Source organism: Carcharodon carcharias, chromosome 10 (genome assembly GCF_017639515.1).
Source record: "Carcharodon carcharias isolate sCarCar2 chromosome 10, sCarCar2.pri, whole genome shotgun sequence".
NCBI lineage: Eukaryota > Metazoa > Chordata > Chondrichthyes > Lamniformes > Lamnidae > Carcharodon > Carcharodon carcharias.
This window is the reverse complement of record NC_054476.1, coordinates 133,612,782-133,634,292: the sequence shown is the minus strand read 5'-3', so window position 1 is coordinate 133,634,292 and position 21,511 is coordinate 133,612,782. Positions and strand designations below refer to the sequence as shown.

The window sequence follows — 21,511 nt, the reverse complement described above, 5'->3', positions numbered from 1 at the left end:
CAATAATCTAATGAAATACAGTAAAAGTTAGAAGCTGCTATCTTAAAGCCTCAAATATATGCCAACTTGACTCCCCGCATCTCTTTTTACATGCAGAGGCTGTCAGTGTCTTATCAATTACATTAAGGTTGTTCATGTCAATTACATTGTTAAGGTTTGTTAATGTCAATCATGTTGTTAAGGGAAACAGTTGAAAGCTATTTGAAAACATAAATAGGGGATAAGACCCTACTGTCTGCCCCTATTCTGCAGCTACATTCTCATCTGGGTGTCCCTGGAGAGGGAACATGCTGGTGTCCACTGGCACGCTTGATGTCTTACATGACTGGTGGGTGCCACAGGGACTGGAGTGTATCATCAGCCCCAGGAGCAACATTTTAATTTTATTAGATAAGTTTCCTTTAAAGTTTTGTTCTTTGTTACAGTGCCCCTTTAAGGGACTGTCACTTTGTTAATTGTTTATTTTATTGGTTTATTGTTTATTTAAAAGGTCATATAAATAGGGGATAGCTGGGGCACTGGGTGGAGGCCAGGAGTGTTGACATGCAACAAAGTCAATAAATGCTCTCAGCAAGGAGAGGCTCTGTGTTTTAGTTTTGATTTCACCAACCAGTTAAGAGAGGAAGCCTACTTAAATGAAGAGGGGCTACTCACAAAAATTGTAGGCCTGGTTCCAATTTCTCCCCAGTCGTATAATTGAGGTTGATAGCCATTTTAGAGTGTGATTTAAAAAAAAAACACTTTAGAGACATCTTCAGCCTTAGGCGGATACGGGGTAGTGACTGCATGAAGTGGAAATTGGCTTACAAAACGGAAAGCAGTAATGAATGGTTATTTATCAAACTGGTGGAAAACTCAGTAGTGTTCTCCAGGGATCAATGTTCAGGTCTTGGCTCTTTTTATGTATACTAAGTGACCTAGGCTTGGGTTTACTGGGCTAATTTCAAAGTTTGCAAAGGACATGAAACTTTGAAATCTAGTAAACACTAAATGAGGTAGTAACAGACTTCAGAAGGACATAAACAAAAACAGAATTACCTGGAAAAACTCAGCAGGTCTGGCAGCATCGGCGGAGAAGAAAAGAGTTGACGTTTCGAGTCCTCATGACCCTTCAACAGAACTTCTGAAGGGTCATGAGGACTCGAAACGTCAACTCTTTTCTTCTCCGCCGATGCTGCCAGACCTGCTGAGTTTTTCCAGGTAATTCTGTTTTTGTTTTGGATTTCCAGCATCCGCAGTTTTTTTGTTTTTATTCAGAAGGACATAGACTGGTGAAATGGACAGATGGAAAGACACGTGACAGATGAAATTTAACACACAGAAATGCAAAGTGATTCATTTTTGTAGGAAGAATGAAGACTGGTAATACAAAGTAAATGGTGCAATTTTAAAGGGAGTGCAGCAACAGAGACCTGGGTGTGTACATACATAAGTCTTTGGAAGTAGCAAGACAAGTTGACAAGGCTATTAAAAAGGCATATGGGATCCTTGGCTTTATAAATTAGAAGCACAGTGTACAAAAGCAAAAATGTTATGCTAACCTTTATAAAATATTGGTTATTGGAGTACTGTGGCTAATTCTGGGTATCACACCATAGGAAAGATGTCAAGGCTTTAGATAGGGGTGCAGAGGAGATTAATAAAATGGTACCAGGAATGAAAGACCTCAGTTACAGGAAAGACTTGATAAAATGTTTAGAGCAGAGAAGATTAAGAGGAAATTTGATAGCAGTGTTCAAAACCTCGAAGGGTTCTGATAGAGTAAATAAGGCAAAGCTGTTTCCAGTGGTTGCTATTTAGTGGATCATTATCACCTGACAATCCCCATGTCCACTCCTGACAATCAACATACTTATTTTATTCAGTTTTAATCGTAAGGGAAACAGATAGATGTTTCTGCGGCTTGAGATGTGACACCAGGATGCTATGTTGCCTTCCTGGTGCCAGGGTCAAGGATGTCACTGAGTGGCTGCAGGACATTCTGAAGGGAAGGGTGAACAGCCAGAGGTCGTGGTCCATATTGGTACCTACAACATAGGTTATAAAAAAGAGTTGAGGTCCTGAAAGCAGAATATAGGGAACTAGGAAATAAATTAAAAATAAGGACCTCAAAGTTAGTAATCTCAGGCTTACTCTCATGCTAGCGAGATCAGGAATAGGAGAATAGACCAGAAGAATGCATGGCTGGAGAGAGGGTGTAGGAGGGAGGGATTTAGATTTCTGAGGCATTGGGACTGATTCTGGGGAAGATGGGACCTGTGCAAGCTGGACGGTTACACCCCAGCAGGACCAAGACCAATATCTTCACAGGTGTATTTGCTAGTGCTGTTGGGGAGGGCTTAAACAAGACTAGCAGGGGGATGGAAACCTGAGCGGGGAGACACAAGAGAAGGAAGCAAAGATAGGAATGAAAGACAGAAAAGTAGAAAGCAAAAGCGGAAGACAGAGGAAACAAGGGCTCGCAGCAAATAGGGCCATAGTACAAAAAAAAGTGTAAAAATGTTAAAAAGACAAGTCTGAATGCATGGAGCATTCGCAATAAGACAGATGAACTAATAGTGCAAATAGATGTAAATGTGTATGATATGATTGCAGTTACAGAGACATGGCTGCAGGGTGACCAAGACTGGCAACTGAATATCCAAGGGTACACAATATTTAGGAAGGGCAGGCAAAAAGGAAAAGGAGGTGGTGTGGTGTTGTTAGTTAAGGATGAAATCGGTGAGATAGTGAGAGAGGATATTGGCTCAAAAAATCTAAATGTGGCATCAGTCTGGGTGGAGCTGAGAAGCAACAAGGGGCAGAAAACATTAGTAGGAATTGTCCATAGGCCTCCAAACAGTAGTGATAAGGTAGGGGACGGCATTAAACAAGAAATTAGAGATGCAGGTAAGAAGGGTGTTACAGTAATCATGGGTGTCTTTAATCTACATTTAGACGGGACAAACTAAATTAGCAATAATACTGTGGTGGATGAATTCCTGGAGTGTGTACAAGATATTTTTTTCTGACCAGTATATCGAGGAGCCAATTAGGGAACAAGTTATCCTAGGTTTGGTATTGTGCAATGAGAAAGGGTTAATTAATATTCTTGTTGCGCGGGGTCCTTTAGAGAACAGTGACCATAACATGATAGAATTTTTCATTAGGATGGAAAGTGAAGTAGTCTGATCTGAAACTAGGGTCCTAAATCTATATGAAGGAAACTATGAAGGTATGAGGCATGAGTTGGCTGAGGAATTTCATTATAAGGCATTAAAAGGTGGATAGGCAATGGCTAATATTTAAGGAACGGATGTATGTATTGCAACAGTTATACATTACTTTCTGGTGCAAAAACACAACAGGAAAAGCAGCCCAACCATGGCTAACAAAAGAGATTAAGGATAACATTAGATACAAAGTGGAGTCATATAAATTTGCTAGAAAAAGTAGCAAGTCTGAGGGTTGGGAGCAGTTTAGAATTCAGCAAAGGAGGACAAAGAGCTTGAGCAAGCAGGGAATAATAAAATATGAGAGTAAACTTGCAAGGAACATAAAAGCAGACTATAAAATCTTCTAGAAATAAGTAAAAAGAGAAAGATTAGTGAAGACAAATGTAGGTCCCTTACATTCTGAAACAGCAGAATTTATAATAGAGAACAAGGAAATGGTAGAGCAATTAACCAACCACTTTAGTTCTGTCTTCACGAAGGAAGACACAAATAGCTTCCCAAAAACGGTAGGGAACCAAATGAGAAGGAGGAATTGAAGGAAAGTAGTATTACTAAAACAAAAGTGCTGGAGAAATTAATGGGACTGAAAGCTGATAAATCCCCAGCGCCTGATAATCTACATCCCAGGGTACTAAGAAAGGTGGTCATGAAAATAATGGATGCATTAGATGTCATCTTCCATAATTCTGTAGATTCTGGAACAGTCCTGGCAGATTGGAGAGTGGCAAATGTAATCCCACTATTTAAATATGAAGGGAGGGAGAAAACAGCAAATTATAGACTGGTTAGCCTAGCATCAGTAGTAGAGAAAATGATAGAGTCTATTATAAAGAATATGATAACAGGACACATAGAATATATCAACGGGATTAAACAAAGTCAACATGGATTTATGAAAGGGAAATCATGTTTGACAAACCTACTGGAGTTCTTTGAGGACGTAACTAGCAGAAAAGATAAAGAAGAAGCAGTGGATGTGGTGTATTTGGATTTTCAGAAAGCTTTTGATAAAGTCCCACATAAGAGGTTAGTGAATAAAATTAAAGATCATGGGATTGGGGGTAATATATTGGCATGAATTGAGGATTGGTTAGCAGACAGAAAACAGAGAGTAGGAATAAACAGGTCTTTTTTGGAGGCGGTGACCAGTGTGGTTCCACAGGGATCAGTGTTTGGGCCTGAGCTATTGAGAATATATCAATGATTTGGATGAGTGAATCAAATGTAGTATTTCCAAGTTTGCTGATGACATGAAACTTGGTGGGAATGTGAGTGGTGAGGAGGGTGTTAAGGGGCTTGAAGGTGATTTAGACAGGATGAGTGAGTGGGCAAAAACATGGCAGATGTAATATAACATGGGTAAGTGTGAAGTTATCCACTTCGATAGGAAAAACAGTGTTATTTAAATGGTGATAGGTTGGAAAATGTTGATGTACGAAGGGACCTGGGAGTCCTTGCACACCAATCACTGAAAGCAAGCAAGCAGTTAATAATGCAAATGGTAAGTTGGCCTTCATTGAGAGCAGACTTGAGTACGGAAGCAAGGATGTCTTGCTGCAGCTGTATAGGGCCTTGGTGAGACCACATCTGGAGTAATATGTGCAGTTTTGGTCTCCTTACCTAAGAAAGGATGTACTTGCCATAGAAGGAGTGCAGCGAAGGAGTGCACCAGACAGATTCCTGGGGTGGCAGGATTGTCAAAATGAGGAGAAATTGGGCCAACTAGGCTTTTATTCACTGGAGTGTAGATGAATGAGAGGGGATCTCATTGAAATGTATAAAATTCTGGCAGGGCTGGACAGACTGGATGCAGGGATGATGTTTCCTCTGACTGGGGAGTCTAGAACAAGGGGTCACAGTACAGGGTAGGCCATTTAGGACTGAGATAAGGAAAAACATTCTTCACTCAAAGGCTGGTGAACCTGCGGAATTACCTACCACAGAGGGCTGTAGAGGCCAAGTCACTGAATTTATTTAAGAAGGAGATAGATAGATTTCTGGGCTCTAAAGGTGTCAAGGGGTATGGGGAGAGTGCGGGAGCATGGCCTTGAGATAAAGGATCAGCCATGATCATATTGAATGGTGGAGCAGGCTCGAAGGGCCGAAGGACATACTCCTGCTCCTATTTTCTATGTTTCTATGTGAAGCTATTATACCTGTGGTTATCCAGATCAGTTTTTGTACAACTTTTAAATATGGGCACCATGTTCGCCTGTTTCTAAACTAGTGCTATTTCTCCAGAATTCATCAAAAGTCTAAAAATAACTAAGTACTTGTCTCTTTGAGAGTGATATTGTAGGCAGGTGCAACTGTCGTAGAAGACCAGCCATGATCTTAATGAAAGGCAGAGTAGGTTCAAAGGGCCAAATGGCCTTCACCTGCTCCTATTTCTTATGTTCTTAAGTCTTAAAACCAATGAGAAACCAAAACATTGTGAGGCAATCTACACAAGGTAAACTCACAATATTCATTCTAAACAAAATCTGAGCTGAAACAATTGCAAACATACTACAGATTCTGTGTTGACTCAACACAAACATTCAAATGGTAACGAAGAGTTCCACTTGATCCATAAAATAATGAATAAGCTACAATACCTGCCTGTGTGGGGCATTTTTCTTAACGTAAATAGAACAGCTTGTTGCATAAAGCACTACAATCCTGGGAAGATCTACTCTCCATGCAGTTTCTTTGCTTCACAACCTTTTGTTTTCAGTTTTCCTTTTTGTCATTGTGCTACTAAACACAGTCATTAATATACAGGACTCAACTTCAACTCAGTGTCACTATCTCCAAATACGGATTGCTTCAGTGAATTAATTACATTAATAAAGACACAAAACATAGGGCACTTGATTTTGGTGAACATGAAGTGATTAAAATAACTGGGAGATGTGGGGAATTCTGGAAAATTCTAGGGCAGTTTTGAAAGAAATAGATTTATAAAACAGTTGATATTTTTCATCTTTAATAATGTTTTAATTCAGCTTCAACCCACGGCCAAGCTCCAGAGAAATAAAACAGTCAATCCAATAGTTCTACCTAATTTTTATGTTCTTACGTTCATACAAAACAAGGTTAAAACTATGAAGTTTGATGTGCAAACCTCTGATTGGAAGGCCTTCCATCACACAATCAGAATCAGCTGAAGGGGGAACTGAAGACAGAAATCAAAGGTATAGGCAGGCATAACAGACAGATTTGCAATCAGCAGAAATGAAGCTCTATGAGTCAACAGGATAGGGCTAAATAAACGTTTTAAATTATACTTTTCTTCGGAAATTGTATTACAAATAGACAGAATCATGCTACTAATTGAAATAAGTTTGAAAAATATTGAGATTTGTCACAAATTCCTTATTTGTAAGGGATTGAATAAGCACCTGAAGAGAAAAGAAATTGCAGGGCCATGGAAAAAAGGCTGAGGAGTTGGATGAGGAGAGAAGGTGGCATAGTGGTAATGCCACTGGACTAGTAATCCAGATAAAAACAAAAATACCTGGAAAAACTCAGCAGAACATGTCCCCTTTCACATGACCAAGGACGTTATTAATTCAATTTCAAAACTTTTATTTTATCTTTATTTGCTTTTGAAAATGCAAAGGCCACTTGGCCTTTTCGCCTGCCCACCAACTGTTAGGTTGGACAGGCAGCGAAAAATTTAAGTTAATTGATTACTTAATGGCCTTAACAGGCTTTTAATTATTTGCAGGCGTGCTGCCGACTCCAGTGCACACCTGCCGACTGAACTATCGCGCGACTGTACCTTGATGTCGGTAAACTCAGCCGACATCAACGCACGTCATTTTACGCTCAAATGGTTCGGGTATTCGCCCGCTGAGCAAAAATTGCTTCCCCATGAAAATATAATTGTCATAACGACCCACCTGGTTCACTAATGTCTTTTAGGGAAGGAAGTCTGCCATCCTTACCCAGCCTGGCCTACATATGACTCCAGACCAATAGCAATGTGGTTGACTCTTAACTGTCCTCTGAAGTGTTTAGTTCAAAGGCAGTTAGAGATGAGCAACAAATACTGTCTTTGCCAGTGATGTTCCCTATCCCATGAAAGAAAAAACTAGCTGGTTAGCTCTTATAGGGATAAAATCAAAATACTGCGGATGCTGGAAATCTGAAACAAAAACAAAAATGGCTGGAAAAACTCAGCAGGTCTAACAGTCTGCGGAGAGGAATACAGTTAACATTTCGAGTCCGTATGACTCTTCATCAGAACTAAGGAAATATAGAAATGTGGTGAAATATAAGCTGGTTGAGGGGGGTGGAACAGGTAGAGATGGATAAAGGGCCAGTGATAGGTGAAGGCAAAGAAGAGATTGCCAAAGATGTCATAAACAAAAGGACAAAGGGGTGTTGACGGTGGTGATATTATCTAAGAAATGTGCTAATAGTGACATTAAGGGTAGAAAGCAGGACAAGCAAGTGACAGATGGCCCTAGTGGGGGTGGGGTGGGGGGAAGGGATCGAAATGGGCTAAAAGGTGGAGATAAACCGATAGATCTAAATAAATTAAAAAATAGGTGGGAAAAGGAAAATATATTTTAAAAATGATAAATTATTGGAAAAAGGGGGATCGGAAAGTGGGTGGGGATGGAGGAGAGAATTCATGATCTGAAGTTGTTGAACTCAATGTTAAGTCTGGAAGGCTGTAGAGTGCCTAGTCGGAAGATAAGGTGCTGTTCCTTCAGTTTGCGTTGAGCTTCACTGGAACATTGCAGCAGGCCAAGGACAGACATGTGGGCATGAGAGCAGGGTGCAGTGTTGAAATGGCAAGTGACAAGGAGGTCTGGATCATACTTGCGGACAGACTGCAAAGCAGTCACCCAGTCTGCATTTGGTCTCTCCAATGTAAAAGAGACCGCATTGGGAACAGCGAATGCAGTAGACTAAATTGAGAGAAGTGCAAGTGAAATGCTGCTTCACTTGAAAGGAGTGATTGGGCCCTTAGACGGTGAGGAGGGGGGAAGTAAAGGGGCAGGTGTTACACCTTCTGCGGTTGCATGGGAAGGTGCCGTGGGAGGGGGTTGAGGTGTAGGGGGTGATGGAGGCGTGGACCAGGGTGTCCCTGAGGGAACGATCCCTGCAGAATGCCGCAGGGGTGGGGGGGGGGGGGGGGGGGGGGGGGGGGTCGGGGATGAAGGGAAGATGTGTTTGGTGGTGGCATCATGCTGGAGTGGCGGAGGATGATCCTTTGAATGCGGAGGCTGGTGGGGTGATAAGTGAGGACAAGGGGGACCCCATCATGGTTCTGGGAGGGAGAGGAAGGAGTGAGGGCGAATGCGCGGGAGATGGGCCGGACACAATTGAGGGCCCTGTCAACCACCGTGGGTGGAAAACTTCGGTTAAGGAAGAAAGAAGACATGTCAGAGGAACTGTTTTTGAAAGTGGCATCATCAGAACAGATACGACGGAGGAACTGAGAGAATGGGATGGAGTCCTTACAAGAAGCAGGGTGTGAGGAGCTGTAGTCAAGCTAGCTGTGGGAGTTGGTAGGCTTGTAATGAATATTGGTGGACAGTCTATCACCAGAAATTGAGACAGAGAGGTCAAGGAAGAGGAGGGACGTGTCAGTGATGGGCCATGTAAAAATGATGGAGGGGTGGAAATTGGAAGCAAAACTAATTAATTTTTCCAGGTCCAGACAAGAGCATGAAACGGCACCAAAGCAGTCATCGATGTACCGGAGAAAGAGTTGTGGGAGGGGGGCCTGAGTAGAACTGGAACACATACCCTAAGCTCTTGTAGGGAACTGGCATGGACAAAACAGGCTGAATGGCCTCCTTCTACAATGTAACCATTCTATTGTTCTACAATTGCCTAACTCAGGACTCTTTGTTTATTTTACACAGGAGGGATTCGGTAAAAGAATTACATGAAAGGTTGCATTTTAAAAGTACAGTTCATTACTGCAAGCTTAAAAATGCGGGCAGTTAAGATTTGCTAGATTTTATGTATTTCCTACTAACTGGCAAATAAGTGATTTGATACAAAAACAGAATTACCTGGAAAAACTCAGCAGGTCTGGCAGCATCGGCGGAGAAGAAACGAGTTGATGTTTTGAGTCCTCATGACCCTTCAACAGAACTGAGTGAATATTAGAAGAGGGGTGAAATATAAGCTGGTTTAATATTGCGGGGGGAGTGGAGAGAAGTTGGGGGGAGGTGGTGTGGTTGTAGGGACAAGCAAGCAGTGAAAGGAGCAGATAATCAAAAGATGTCACAGACAAAGGAACAAAGAGGTGTTGAAGGTGGTGATATTATCTAAACAAATGTGCTAATTAAGAATGGATGGCAGGGCACTCAAGGTACAGCTCTAGTGGGGGTGGGGTGGAAAGACTAGCAGGGCATAAAAGATTTAAAGACAATGGAAATAGGTGGGAAAAGAAAAATCTATATAAATTATTGGAAAAAACAAAAGGAAGGGGGAAGAAACGGAAAGGGGGTGGGGATAGAGAAGGGTATTCAAGATCTAAAGTTGTTGAATTCAATATTCAGTCCGGAAGGCTGTAAAGTGCCTAGTCGGAAGATGAGGTGCTGTTCCTCCAGTTTGAGTTGGGCTTCACTGGAACAATGCAGCAAGCCAAGGACAGACATGTGGGCAAGAGAGCAGGGTGGAGTGTTAAAATGGCAAGCGACAGGGAGGTTTGGGTCTTTCTTGCGGACAGACCGCAGGTGTTCTGCAAAGCGGTCACCCAGTTTACGTTTGGTCTCTCCAATGTAGAGAAGACTGCATTGGGAGCAACGAATGCAGTAGACAAAGTTGGGGGAAATGCTGCTTCACTTGAAAGGAGTGATTGGGCCCTTGGACGGTGAGGAGAGAGGAAGTGAAGGGGCAGGTGTTGCATCTTTTGCGTGGGCATGGGGAGGTGCCATAGGTAGGGGCTGAGAAGTAGGGGGTGATGGAGGAGTGGACCAGGGGTGTCCCACTCAACCCCTATCTATGGCACCTCCCCATGCCCATGCAAAAGATACAACACCAGCCCCTTCACTTCCTCTCTCCTCACCGTCCAAGGGCCCAAACACTCCTTTCAAGTGAAGCAGCATTTCACTTGCATTTCCCTCAACTTATTCTACTGCATTCGTTTGCTCCCAATGCGGTCTCCTCTAAATTGGAGAGACCAAACGTAAACTGGGCGACCGCTTTGCAGAACACCTGCGGTTTGTCCGCAAGAAAGATCCAAACCTCCCTGTCGCTTGCCATTTTAACACTCCACCTTGCTCTCTTCTCCGCTGATGCTGCCAGACCTGCTGAGTTTTTCCAGGTAATTCTGTTTTTGTTTTGTAAGTGATTTGATAGTTTGTCCAGGTAATCAGAAAAGCACCTTTTGCTCTTTCTGCTGGAAAACCTTTTGATCTCGGCCGATAAGAAGAAGACAGTATCAAAACATCAGTTTGGCTTTTTGGAAACAGGACGACGCAACAGGCAACAAAAGGCTGTGAAAGACAGGAAGCTTGATGATCTGATGGACATAGGATAGAATGCAGGAGGATCATTCTTTTAAAATATGCCAGATGCCCCAAAGAAATGGAGGAGTGTAATATGTTCATTATTTCCATGTCTCCACGTGGAACCGGTAAATTGATCTCATTGAATCTGTTCATAACCAGTTTTATGTACATTTACTATACAGTGGAATAAAACACATCAATGGTTCAAATCAAGTCTTCTCTCATCCAGTGTTGCCTTGGTTTGCTTTTAGTGAGATTGAAGGAATACAAGTCCAAAGTACATAAATATCCAATCCCAGATCATAAGGGGATTTCTTGGCCACATTCCCAGATATCTGTATCATACAAGTTGGTTAGAAGGTGCATGAATTAGCTGCCATTTAAGCAATTTGCTCAAACCATTTAAGACAGCAACTGATGCTGCTGAACCTGAGAAAGTATCTATGCTGGAAATGAATTTGTAACAAAAATATAATGATAACAAGAGTTGTCTGCATGCTGCTATTGTAAAAATGATCCTTATGCCCACAGTGCCAAATCACAATGTACCATTCATCCTCAGGTCCAATCTTATTTTTTTTTGTATTACTCAATCATTCATGCCAAAAATAAATTTCATTCCAAAAATAAAGAGGGTAACTACAGGAACAAAAAAAAAAACAATTATCGGAAAGTAACTTAAACTGGCTTTGGCGATAAATTTAAAGACTAGTTTGTACACAAAACAAAGAATACAAAATGACTGGCTGAGACACAAGCCAGTAATTGAATCTCAAATGTGCTGAGGTTGAAAGATTGCTCAAGCTTTGCACTTGTAATATGTAACATCAGAACCAGTGATTTTATTACTGCCGTTTATATGAACCACTAGTTACTTCTACCCTATTTGTAATGCAGTTTGACTTTTTTCTTAAAACATTACACTCTCAAACATGTAGACTTACATTTTTTTTCCCTTTATTTTGTTTATTTGTTCATGGAATGCTGGCGGCGCTGGCAAGACCAGCATTTATTGCCCATCCCTAATTGCTCTTGAAAAGGTGGTAGTGAGCTGTCTCCTTTAACTGTGACAGTCTATGGCCAGAATCTTCCGGTTGGTGAGCGGGGGCAGGGCCCACTCGCCAACTACACGTTGATGCGCGGTGATGTCGGGCGTACGTCCCGCCTTCACCGCACGTCATTCAGATCTTGAGTTCGGCGGGTGTGCACCAGAGTCGGCTGCATGCCCACTGAACTGTCAAAGGCCTATTAAGGCCATTCAAACAGCAATTAAATTAATTAACTAAGCTGCCTGTCCAACCTTAAGGTTGCTGGGCAGGCAAAGAACCCAGGCGGCCTTTGTGTTTATCATGAAACTTTATCCACGAGCGCGATGTTTAATAAAAATTTTTAATAAAATTCATTGACATGTCCCAGCCCATGTGATTTTGTCACATGAAGGGACATGTCTTAAAAATTTCTTTTTCTTTATTAAAATTTTCAAAAATCAAACTAAACTCCCTGAGGCAGCTCTGTGCCATCCTCAGGCCCCGACTCAGCCTACTCTCCCTTCCCCGCACAAGGAGCGCTCAGCGTGTCACACTGGGCGGGCCTTAGTTGGTCCACCCACGTAAAATGGGGGCACGCAGACGATCACGGGCAGCGATCAGCTGTGCACCCGCCCATGCCTGCTCCCGTCCAACCCCCCCGACAGAGAGAAAATTCTCCCCTAAGTGTTGTAGGAATACCCACAGTGCAGCTGAAAACAGAGTTCCAAAATTTTGACCTAGTGACAGTGAAGTAATGCCAATATAGTTCCAAGTCAGGATGATGTGTGGCTGGGGGGGCTGAGGGGGGGGATGGGGGGGGGACTTGAAGTTGGTGACGTTCCCATGCATCTGTTGCCCTTGTCCATCTGGATGATAGAGGTCGCAAGTTTGGAAGGTGTTGTCAAAGGAGTCTTGGTGAGTTGCTGCAGTGCAACTTGTAGATGTACACACTACTGCCACCATGCAACGGTGGTGTTGGGAACGAATGTTTAAGGTGATGGGGGGCCAATCAAGTGGGCTGCTTTGTCCTGGGTGGTATTAAGCTTCTTGAGTGTTGTTGGAACCTCATCCAGGCAAGTGGAGAGTATTCCATCACACTCCTGTGCCTTGTATGTGGTGGACAGGCTTTGGGGAGTGAAGCAGTGATCTACTTGTCACAGAATTCCCAGTCTCTGACCTACTCTTGTAGCCACAGTATTTATATGGCTCATCCAGCTCAGTTTCTGGTCAAGGATGTTGTTAGTGGGGGATTAAGTGATGGTAATGCCATTGAAATTCAAGGGGAGATGATTAGATTCTCTCTTGGTGAAGATGGTCAGTTTGCTCCTGGGATCCTCAATTGTGATGCAGGACAGGTTTGGCGTGTTAAACCACTCTTGATAGATTTAGTTGCCGCAAGGATGCATAGGGAAAAGAGTTCCGAAACAGCCTTTCAAAACTCAAGCCGCCAATTAAAAGCCTTCCTCACTTTATTGCAAGAATGGCAGAAACATGTTAGGTTCTAGCAAAACAACTAGAATAGTCACATGATCTTCACATGCATTCCGTGGGTTTTTTTGGCAGAAATCCAGAACCAGAAGACCAAACTGGAGGTCACTTTGAAAGTCCCATGAGAGTGGCACAGGCCTAGTGGAGGGAGCTGAGACAGTCCTAACTCAGAACTTCCACACAATGGTAGAGCGTCAATGACCTCACAAGGGTAGAAAGAAAGGTAAGAAAGAAATACTTGCATTTATATAGTATTTTTCGCAATCATCACTAGTACTTTTGAAGTGTAGTCACTGTTGTGATGTGGGAAATACGTAGCCAGCACAGCAAACTCCCACAAATAACAATGTGATAACAACCAGATAATTTGTTTTTCCTGTGATGTTGATCAAGGGATAAATATTAGCTGGGACATCTGGAATAACTCCCACATTCTTCTTCGAAATCGTTGCATGGGATCTTTTACATCCACACGAATGGGCAGATGGAGCCTCTGTTTAAGGTCTAGCCCGAAATATGACACTTTCAACAGTGCAGTGCTCCCTCAGTACTGCGCTGGAGCGTCAGCCTTAATTTATGTGCTCTAGCCCTGGCATGGGACTTGAACCCAGAACTTTGTGACTCAGGGGTGAAAGTCACGTCTGTCACAAGCAGATAAGATAACCCTAGGCACTTATACCAATTTACATATTATACCACAGACAGCCTTCACTCGCATCCTGCTTCTCTTGCTTAACTTGTGAATGTCAGGGGAACTCAATTCTGCAAAGAACAACCTCTCAATCACTCAATATCCTTATGTGCTCAAAATCACTATCTTTTAACACTGTCTGTCAGAAGGACCACAGCTAGACTTCAATCTTCGTTTAAAGAGACAATGCATGCCCAGGTCTCATTATTATGTTATATTATATGGAAAAAGTATTTTTGCCATTCATTCACTTGCCCTGAACACTGTCTTTTGCTCTCTACAAAGGAAAAGATGGCCTACAACCAGCACCAAAGAAATCTAATCGGGGAAGAAGCAGCAGTGCAAAATGCCCTGAGGTGCACATGAAGAGAAGATGCAGCATATGGTCAACAAGCAAAGAAGAAATCCTCTAGGACAGGGCAAGGTTGGTAGCAAGGTGGCCACAAAAGATTTGTAAAATTTGTGAAATGCTCCTCATGAGTGATCTCTGTTTTGTATGCAATGTCCATAATTACAATAAAAATGAAATTAATGAGACAACAGCTTTTGTTATTATTGTGTCTGTTCAAAACTATATTGTTCAAGCTTACTATTCAAAACAAAACAAAATACTGCCTAAACATAACACTCTGGACAGTAGAACGTAGCAGAATGCCAGGAAAGAAAAACATACCACATGAGCTCGCTATTTAATGGCAAAAAAGAAAGTCATATAAACGATAAATAAATTCCAAGTTAACCATTGACTCACAAGCAGTAAAAAACATTTCTAACATAACATACACAAACTGCACAATTCACAAAATCATAAATTAGGCTCACAGAGCTACAATTTTACTATTTTAAAATGCTCAAACATTTTTTCTCTCCGCATGATCATATAAAAAAAGAACAGGAGGAGGCCATTTGGCCCCTCAAGCTTGCTGCACTAATCAATAAGATCATGACTGATTTAATTGTGTCCTTAACTCTACTTTCCTGCCTGCCCTCTATAACCCTTGATTCAGCCTTGTATATATTCAATGACCCAGCCTCCACTGCTCTCTGTGGAAGAGAATTCCAAAAACTAACAACCCTCTGAGAGAAGAAGCCCATACAGTTCTATAGCTTGCATCATCTTTCCTGCTAATATAAAGACCCAGCTGATTAGCAAATAATATCTTACTAGTCTCGTTCTGAAATGTCTGTGAATGAAAGAGAGCAATTACAGCATAGTGTTTGCTGGCAGTTGTACCATTTCATCTGTGTTTATATACATTTCAAAAGTTCAGGAAGCTGAGCAACAGGGACAGCCTTTCCTCATTCTTATTTAATTTAGTTTGAAGAATGAATTTGGAATTTAAAATGAAAGCTTTGAAGTATTTCACCTATATTTTGCTGACTGTTAGAAAATGCAAGGCGTAGAATTTTCAACTGTGCCACAATTGCATTGAGTAGAGTCAACAATAGGTAGCCTTTTTTACGTCCTTGGGAAAGATTCTGATTGCTGGCATCTGTTAGACAAGGGACAGGAAATAAAGAGGTAGACAAGAATGGAGAGAACTCTTTCAATAATATTATTTGTTTATTGCAGCAGAGAAGAAAATTGAATTATGAAAGCAGGCAATGTTCTGAGTAAAGTGGCTAGCAAAGGAGAGAAAAATGGAAGAAGGGAAACATGTTAAGAATCTGTCTTTGGGGCTGGTGGTTCAGAGCAGGGGTGTAGCTAGAGACTGAGATGAATAACAATGAAGTGAGGGTACAGGGCAGCAATATGATTAAGGGTGTCATTAGGAGTACAAGGGTGATAGGAAGAGGAAAAAATAACAGGAAAATGTAGGTGTAAGTGGGAGAGCATGGAAGGGGCAATACTGAGGGCAATAAAGACCGCAGAAATGATCAACTTTTTCCCTCAGAGAAATTTTTTCTCTCAGAGGGTTGTGCAACTTTGGAACTCTCTGCCTCAAAAGATATTGGAAGCAGGGTCATTGAAGGCAGAGGTAGATAGATTCTTGTTAGGCAAGGGAATCAAAGGTTATTTGGGGTAGATTGGAATGTGGAAATCGAAACACAAGAAGATCAACCATGATCTAATTGGATGGAGCAGCAGGCTCGAGAGGCCAAATGGTCTACTCCTGTTCCTATTTCTTATGTTCTTTCCCCACCATGCGACCCGTCATCACCTCCTACCTGAAAGTAAATAAGAAAACCAAGGGCAGGATCTTCCGGTCAGTGAACGGGGATAGGGCCCACTCGCCAGCAGGTAAAATGATGTAGGGTGACATCGGGTGGAACTCCCGACATCACTCCACGTCATTTCCTTTTTCAGGTTGGCGGGGGCGCAGCCAAGTCGGATGCACACTGGCCGACATGTCAACAGCCTATTAAGGCCATTAGAAAAACAATTCAGCTCATTAATGGACCTGCCCATCCAACCTTAAGGTTGGTGGGCAGGCCAGGAGCCCAGGCGGGCTTGTGATAAAACATGAAACCTCATCCACTGGTGGGATGAGGTTTCATGAGGGTATTTAAATTTTATTGCAAGGTTTAAATAAAAGTTATGGACATGTCCCAACTCATGTGACAGCGTCACATGAGGGGACATGGCAGGGAAAATTTTTAAACTCCTTTATTAAAAGTTGAACATCTGAACCGATCTCCCTGAGGCATCACTTAGCCTCAGGGAGATCTATGTGCTATTTCATGCGCATGCGCGAAAGAGCACACTCCCCGCTGAGGGAATCCCTCCCTGCCTGCACAGGGAACGCATAGCGCTTCTTGGCGGACGTCATGTTGGGCGGGCCTTAATTGGCCCACCCACGTAAAATGGCAGCGCATCCCCAACTGGGGCGCCGATCGGGAACCCACCCGCTCACACCTACTCCCAGTCTTTCCCTCCAACGGAGGGAAAACTTTGCCCAAAGAGCAGAGAAGAACAGTCTAAAAAGGAATGAGTTAGGCAGAGGGAAGTATTAGAAAAACAGAAAGAGGCAGATAGAAGCAGGATGGTGTCAGGAGCGCTCCTTTACACAAATGGTAATGGAAATCTAGAATTCTCCTCAAAAAGCTGTTGAGACTAGATCATTTGAAAATTTCAAAACCAAGACTGATAAGCTTTTGTTAGGCAAGGATATTAAGTGTTATGGAATCAAGGTGGGTAGTTGGAGTGAGGATACAGATCAGTTATGATCTAATTCAATGGTGAAACAGACTAAAAAGGCTGAATGGCTTACTATTGGCTAATGCTACTACTAATGGCTATTCCTATGTGACAGAGGAAAGCAGAACACTAAAAAAGCAGAAACTGGTAAGAGAGGGACATTACACTTTTACTCATTGGAGATGAGTTTCCTTGACAGTTTTCCAGATCATCCATCATGTGTTTGGTGAAAGAGCCACAAAAACATGGAAATAGTCATCAATGACATTTTTGCAGAATTTCTGCAGCTCTTCTGTCAAATTTACAGCAGACAATTAGGAAAGGGGTGGAAATTTCCTTCCACAGCATATAACGCCATTGTAGATCCACTAGTATTTGTTACATGTTCTCACCTGTATAAGACTCCTTGCTTCCTATTCATCTCTACTGTGGCTGTGGAATGTTTTCCTCCATTCAAGATCTCTGATCTCAACTGCCAGGTTTCGGGATTTTTGGGCCACATATTTTTCAGGTTCACTCCTTTCTTGGCCTTTACCCTGAAAAATGTTGAACAAAAACAGAGTGAGACAAATTCAATGGAGTTATTAACTCAAAAAAGTAAAAAGCGCTGATGTTCTGAATCATTCAGTATATCATATTTATAGCAAAAATACTGTTCATTCATAAGAACTCAGAATAGTGAAGTACACTTTACAAATTAATCAGATCAATCTCAGTGCACATATTCAGTAAATATGTTCAACATGCTCCAGAAAAGCACTAATTCAAATTCAGCTGCAGGAAACATTGAAATTAAGAATTATTCTAGTTGCTATTAGTGAACAATAGTAGGGTGGAAAACAGAAAATACTGTGCAAATACAGTTGACAGGCAACTACGCCCATGTAGTATTATTAGTATGAAATTGCCCTACAAGAGAAACACTCAAGCTGATAGGCTTCAGTGTTTTGTGACAAATTTATTTAATCTCAAATAACCCTCCTTACCACCACTATGATTGACAGATCGGTTATTATAAATAGTACTTTACCAATGCTGAAGTTTCATATTCTCAATATTACATTTTTATAAAATCCTTGACAGTAGGGTAAGAAGAAATAGAAGCAGAAATTATTGCAGACTATGCTGCTGGTTTTGAAAGTACTCTACTGACTCTAAATGTTGACACAGAACCCATTCATCATAATGCTGCTGTCTCCCTTAAACAAAAAAGCAATAAAAGTACTAGACCAAAATTTTTCCGAGCCAAGTGGAAAAAATTGATTCATAAAGAGTATTCATTGCCTTTCATAAAATGTTATTTTTATTTCAACAAGTTAGGAAGACTGGATATTTCATAAATCAACAGTAGCTTGTTTCACAAATGAAACAAAAACGTATTTCATGGAAAGGCCTTAGATGTTCTGCTATCACAGAGTGATGTTATAAAATCCGGGTAAAGTTGCAAATGACAATAAGAAAAATATTTCCACAGCTGTCATCGTACACAAGTGTGAGAAATATAAGATGCATTAGATTAGATAAGGCTGCAAGTACAACTTAACAACTTGAAAGAGGTGGAAGATTTAATTGACCGCTGGATTGTATTCCTATAAATCACATTTGGCTAAAAGATTCTCCCTGCACCAAACACGGTGGTCTACTTTTGATTTCCATGAGCTATGCCTCGCAATACACAATATGGCACATTGCTCAATGTGGTTTATGCAACTACGGGGATGCCATAATGGAAGTACAAATGAATAATATTATGCTTGTTTCAGAGCACCATTTCACAGGTCCAGTAATTACTTAATTACATACAGCTAATAGCTCTTGAATCCTTTGTGAAGTAAATTTTTCCACAAATAAAGTGATGAGAGGAATGGAAAATATGTTTCATTGAAAATCCCATGGGCAGGATTTCCTGGTCGGTGAGCGGGGGCCTCGGCTCGCTCGCCGACGTGTAAAATTACGCAGGATGACGTCAGGTGGAATTCCCGATGTCACCCCGCATCATTTCAATTTTCAGGTCAGCGGGGGCTCACTTGAATCAGCTGTGCGGCCGCCGACCTGTCAATGGCCAACTGAGGCCATTTAAAAACTAATTGCAGTAGTTAAAGCACCTGCCCATCCAACCTTAAGGTTGGCGGGCAGGCCGGGAGCCCTGGCGGGCTTCAGAGAAAGCATGAAACCATGGGTGGGATGAGGTTTCATGTAGGTTATTAAAAATTTAACTAAAAGTGATGGACATTTCCAAACTCATGTGACATTGTCACATGAGGGGACATGTCAGGGGAATTTTATTTTTATATTTTTAACATTTTTACATTTGGAGCCGACCTCCCTGTGGCAGCACTTTGCCTCAGGGAGATGAGGGTGCTCTTTTCCACACATGCATAGGGAGTGCATAGCGCTTCCTGGCTGACATCACGCTGGGCGGGTTTTAATTGGCCCGCCCACCTAAAACAGCCGTGCACCTGATCGGAGGCGCGCATGCACGTGCCCGCTCCTGAACTTCCCAACAGTTGGGGGGGGTGGGGGGGGGGGGGATTCTGCCCCATGAGTTTTGTTATCCACCAAAGAATGTCATGCAATAACAATAACTTGCACTCACATCGTGTTTTTAACGTGGGAAAACAATCCAAGCTACTTGTCAAAAGTATATGGAAAACAGATGTTGAAGCAAGAGAGGTTGAGAAGTGTGACCAAAAAATTGGTCAAAAAGGTGGGTTTTAAGGAGATTATTAAAGGAGGAGAGAAATGCAGAAGGGTAAAGGGAGACCATTACAGTAAGTGTGACCTATTTTCTTCTGGACTGAAAACACATTCACCAATGTTGAGCAAAGGGAGGGAATTCACATGAAGCTGGAGTCAGGGAAACGGGCAGTTTGGGTGATTATTGGGCTAAAGAAAGTTGTAAAGTTAGGGAGGGCAAAAGCCATGTAAGATTTTAAACATAAGGGTAAGAATGTTTAATTTGAGACAATGGAGCACTGAGAGTCCATGTAGGTCAGTGAAGAAAATAGACCAGCAGCACTTGGTGAGAAATAGGGTATAGGCAGCAGAGGCAGATGGGGAACCTTCACTCTACAAAGGTAAACAATAAGATGCACATGGAAAAAAAAAACACACAAATAATCATGTTGTCACATACTTCAGCAAACGTTGGAGGAAGTCCTTAAAAAACTTATCTGATCTCAAAAATTCCCAAAAGGTAAGTAGTGTATATGATTGACGTGTAGGATTTTGGACAATGTAGAGCGTGAACTATGAATTTCTCTACACAGCTTGTCAATTGAAACCTCGTCAACTGTTCCCATGAGAGTAGAAAAGGATTCAAAAAAGATATTATAGTAAATGCATGCTATATCAAAAAATGCATAGAAACACAGAAGAGAACGTGATTTTGAAACTTTCAAACAAAGCAAGAGCTGCAGGACAATTAAAAGCTTAACATTAGATATATGGTTGGTAGGGTGACATCAATCAACCTTAACTACATAATGTCAGCAAGCATACGTCAGTGTCACACTGTTGTTATGTCAGGTGGAGCTGGCATTAGATAATTGCAAATGGTTGCTGATTGACAGCGCCCAGCCGAGCTATAGCTTGTAACCTTATTGATGAACCTCATATGATCGAAGGTGTATATGGTACTGAGTGTTACACTCCTGACAGCCAGGAAGGAAGAAACCAGAGCCAGTGTTTACATGGAATAGATTTATTCACAGAGTGAAACATTGAAGGTATATAACCCTCGACTCTACTCTGGTCAGTCAGGGTCTATTTATACTCCTTTGAGTACACAAAAAAAAACAAATTAACTAATAATGTGTTATGATCCCAGCTAATGAAATTGCTGGACAAGTCAAATCCCAGAGTGGAACCCTACTTGATAGATCCTAACTTTTATTTTTTCTTTAGACATGTGGAGACTGGCTACTGAACAGAGTCACAGGAGTCAGATGATGAACTTTTAACAAAATAATAAACATTTATTAAACAAGAAAAGATGAATTTACAATACTCCTTCACCCACAACTATACTTTTACAGATACATACAGATTTGTAAGGATAACACCAGTTACAAAAGCTATCTTATATTCCAATGTTCACAGTAAGTACACAGTCCATGTAAACCAATAGGCAGCCTGTAATCAGGCACACCATACTCTGAAAACAAGTGACAGATGCCACCCCAAACAGATGCTGTAGATCTTTCACCAACTCCCCCAGATGCCTGTCGCATCGTGAGCCGACCGGTCTCACTGAACTCCATTCTTTACACGAGGGTTTCCAATCTCCACTCTCAAACAAATCGCTTTGGAATATTCTACCAAACGACGATTTCTCTTGGATTTGCCACAAGGGTCCACCTCCAGGGCTTTGAACTCGCCTTCCAATGTTCCTTCCCCCCTGGATCGCCACGTACATTCAAGCTTTCTTCCATGCACTCTCTCTCACTGACTCAGCCATGCCAATAGAACACCACTGCTTCACA

The 21,511-nt window shown here is 41.8% G+C and overlaps 1 protein-coding gene across 1 annotated transcript in view; it reads right to left on the bottom strand.

The window, feature by feature from the left end:
* The window catches only part of LOC121282878 (transmembrane protein 132E-like), a 408,363-nt gene that overhangs the window by 74,845 nt on the left and 312,007 nt on the right, over positions 1-21,511 (bottom strand). The window contains exon 3 of the mRNA XM_041196690.1: positions 17,420-17,563. Coding sequence (XP_041052624.1) covers positions 17,420-17,563 — 144 coding nt within the window. The remainder of the gene's footprint in view (positions 1-17,419; positions 17,564-21,511) is intronic.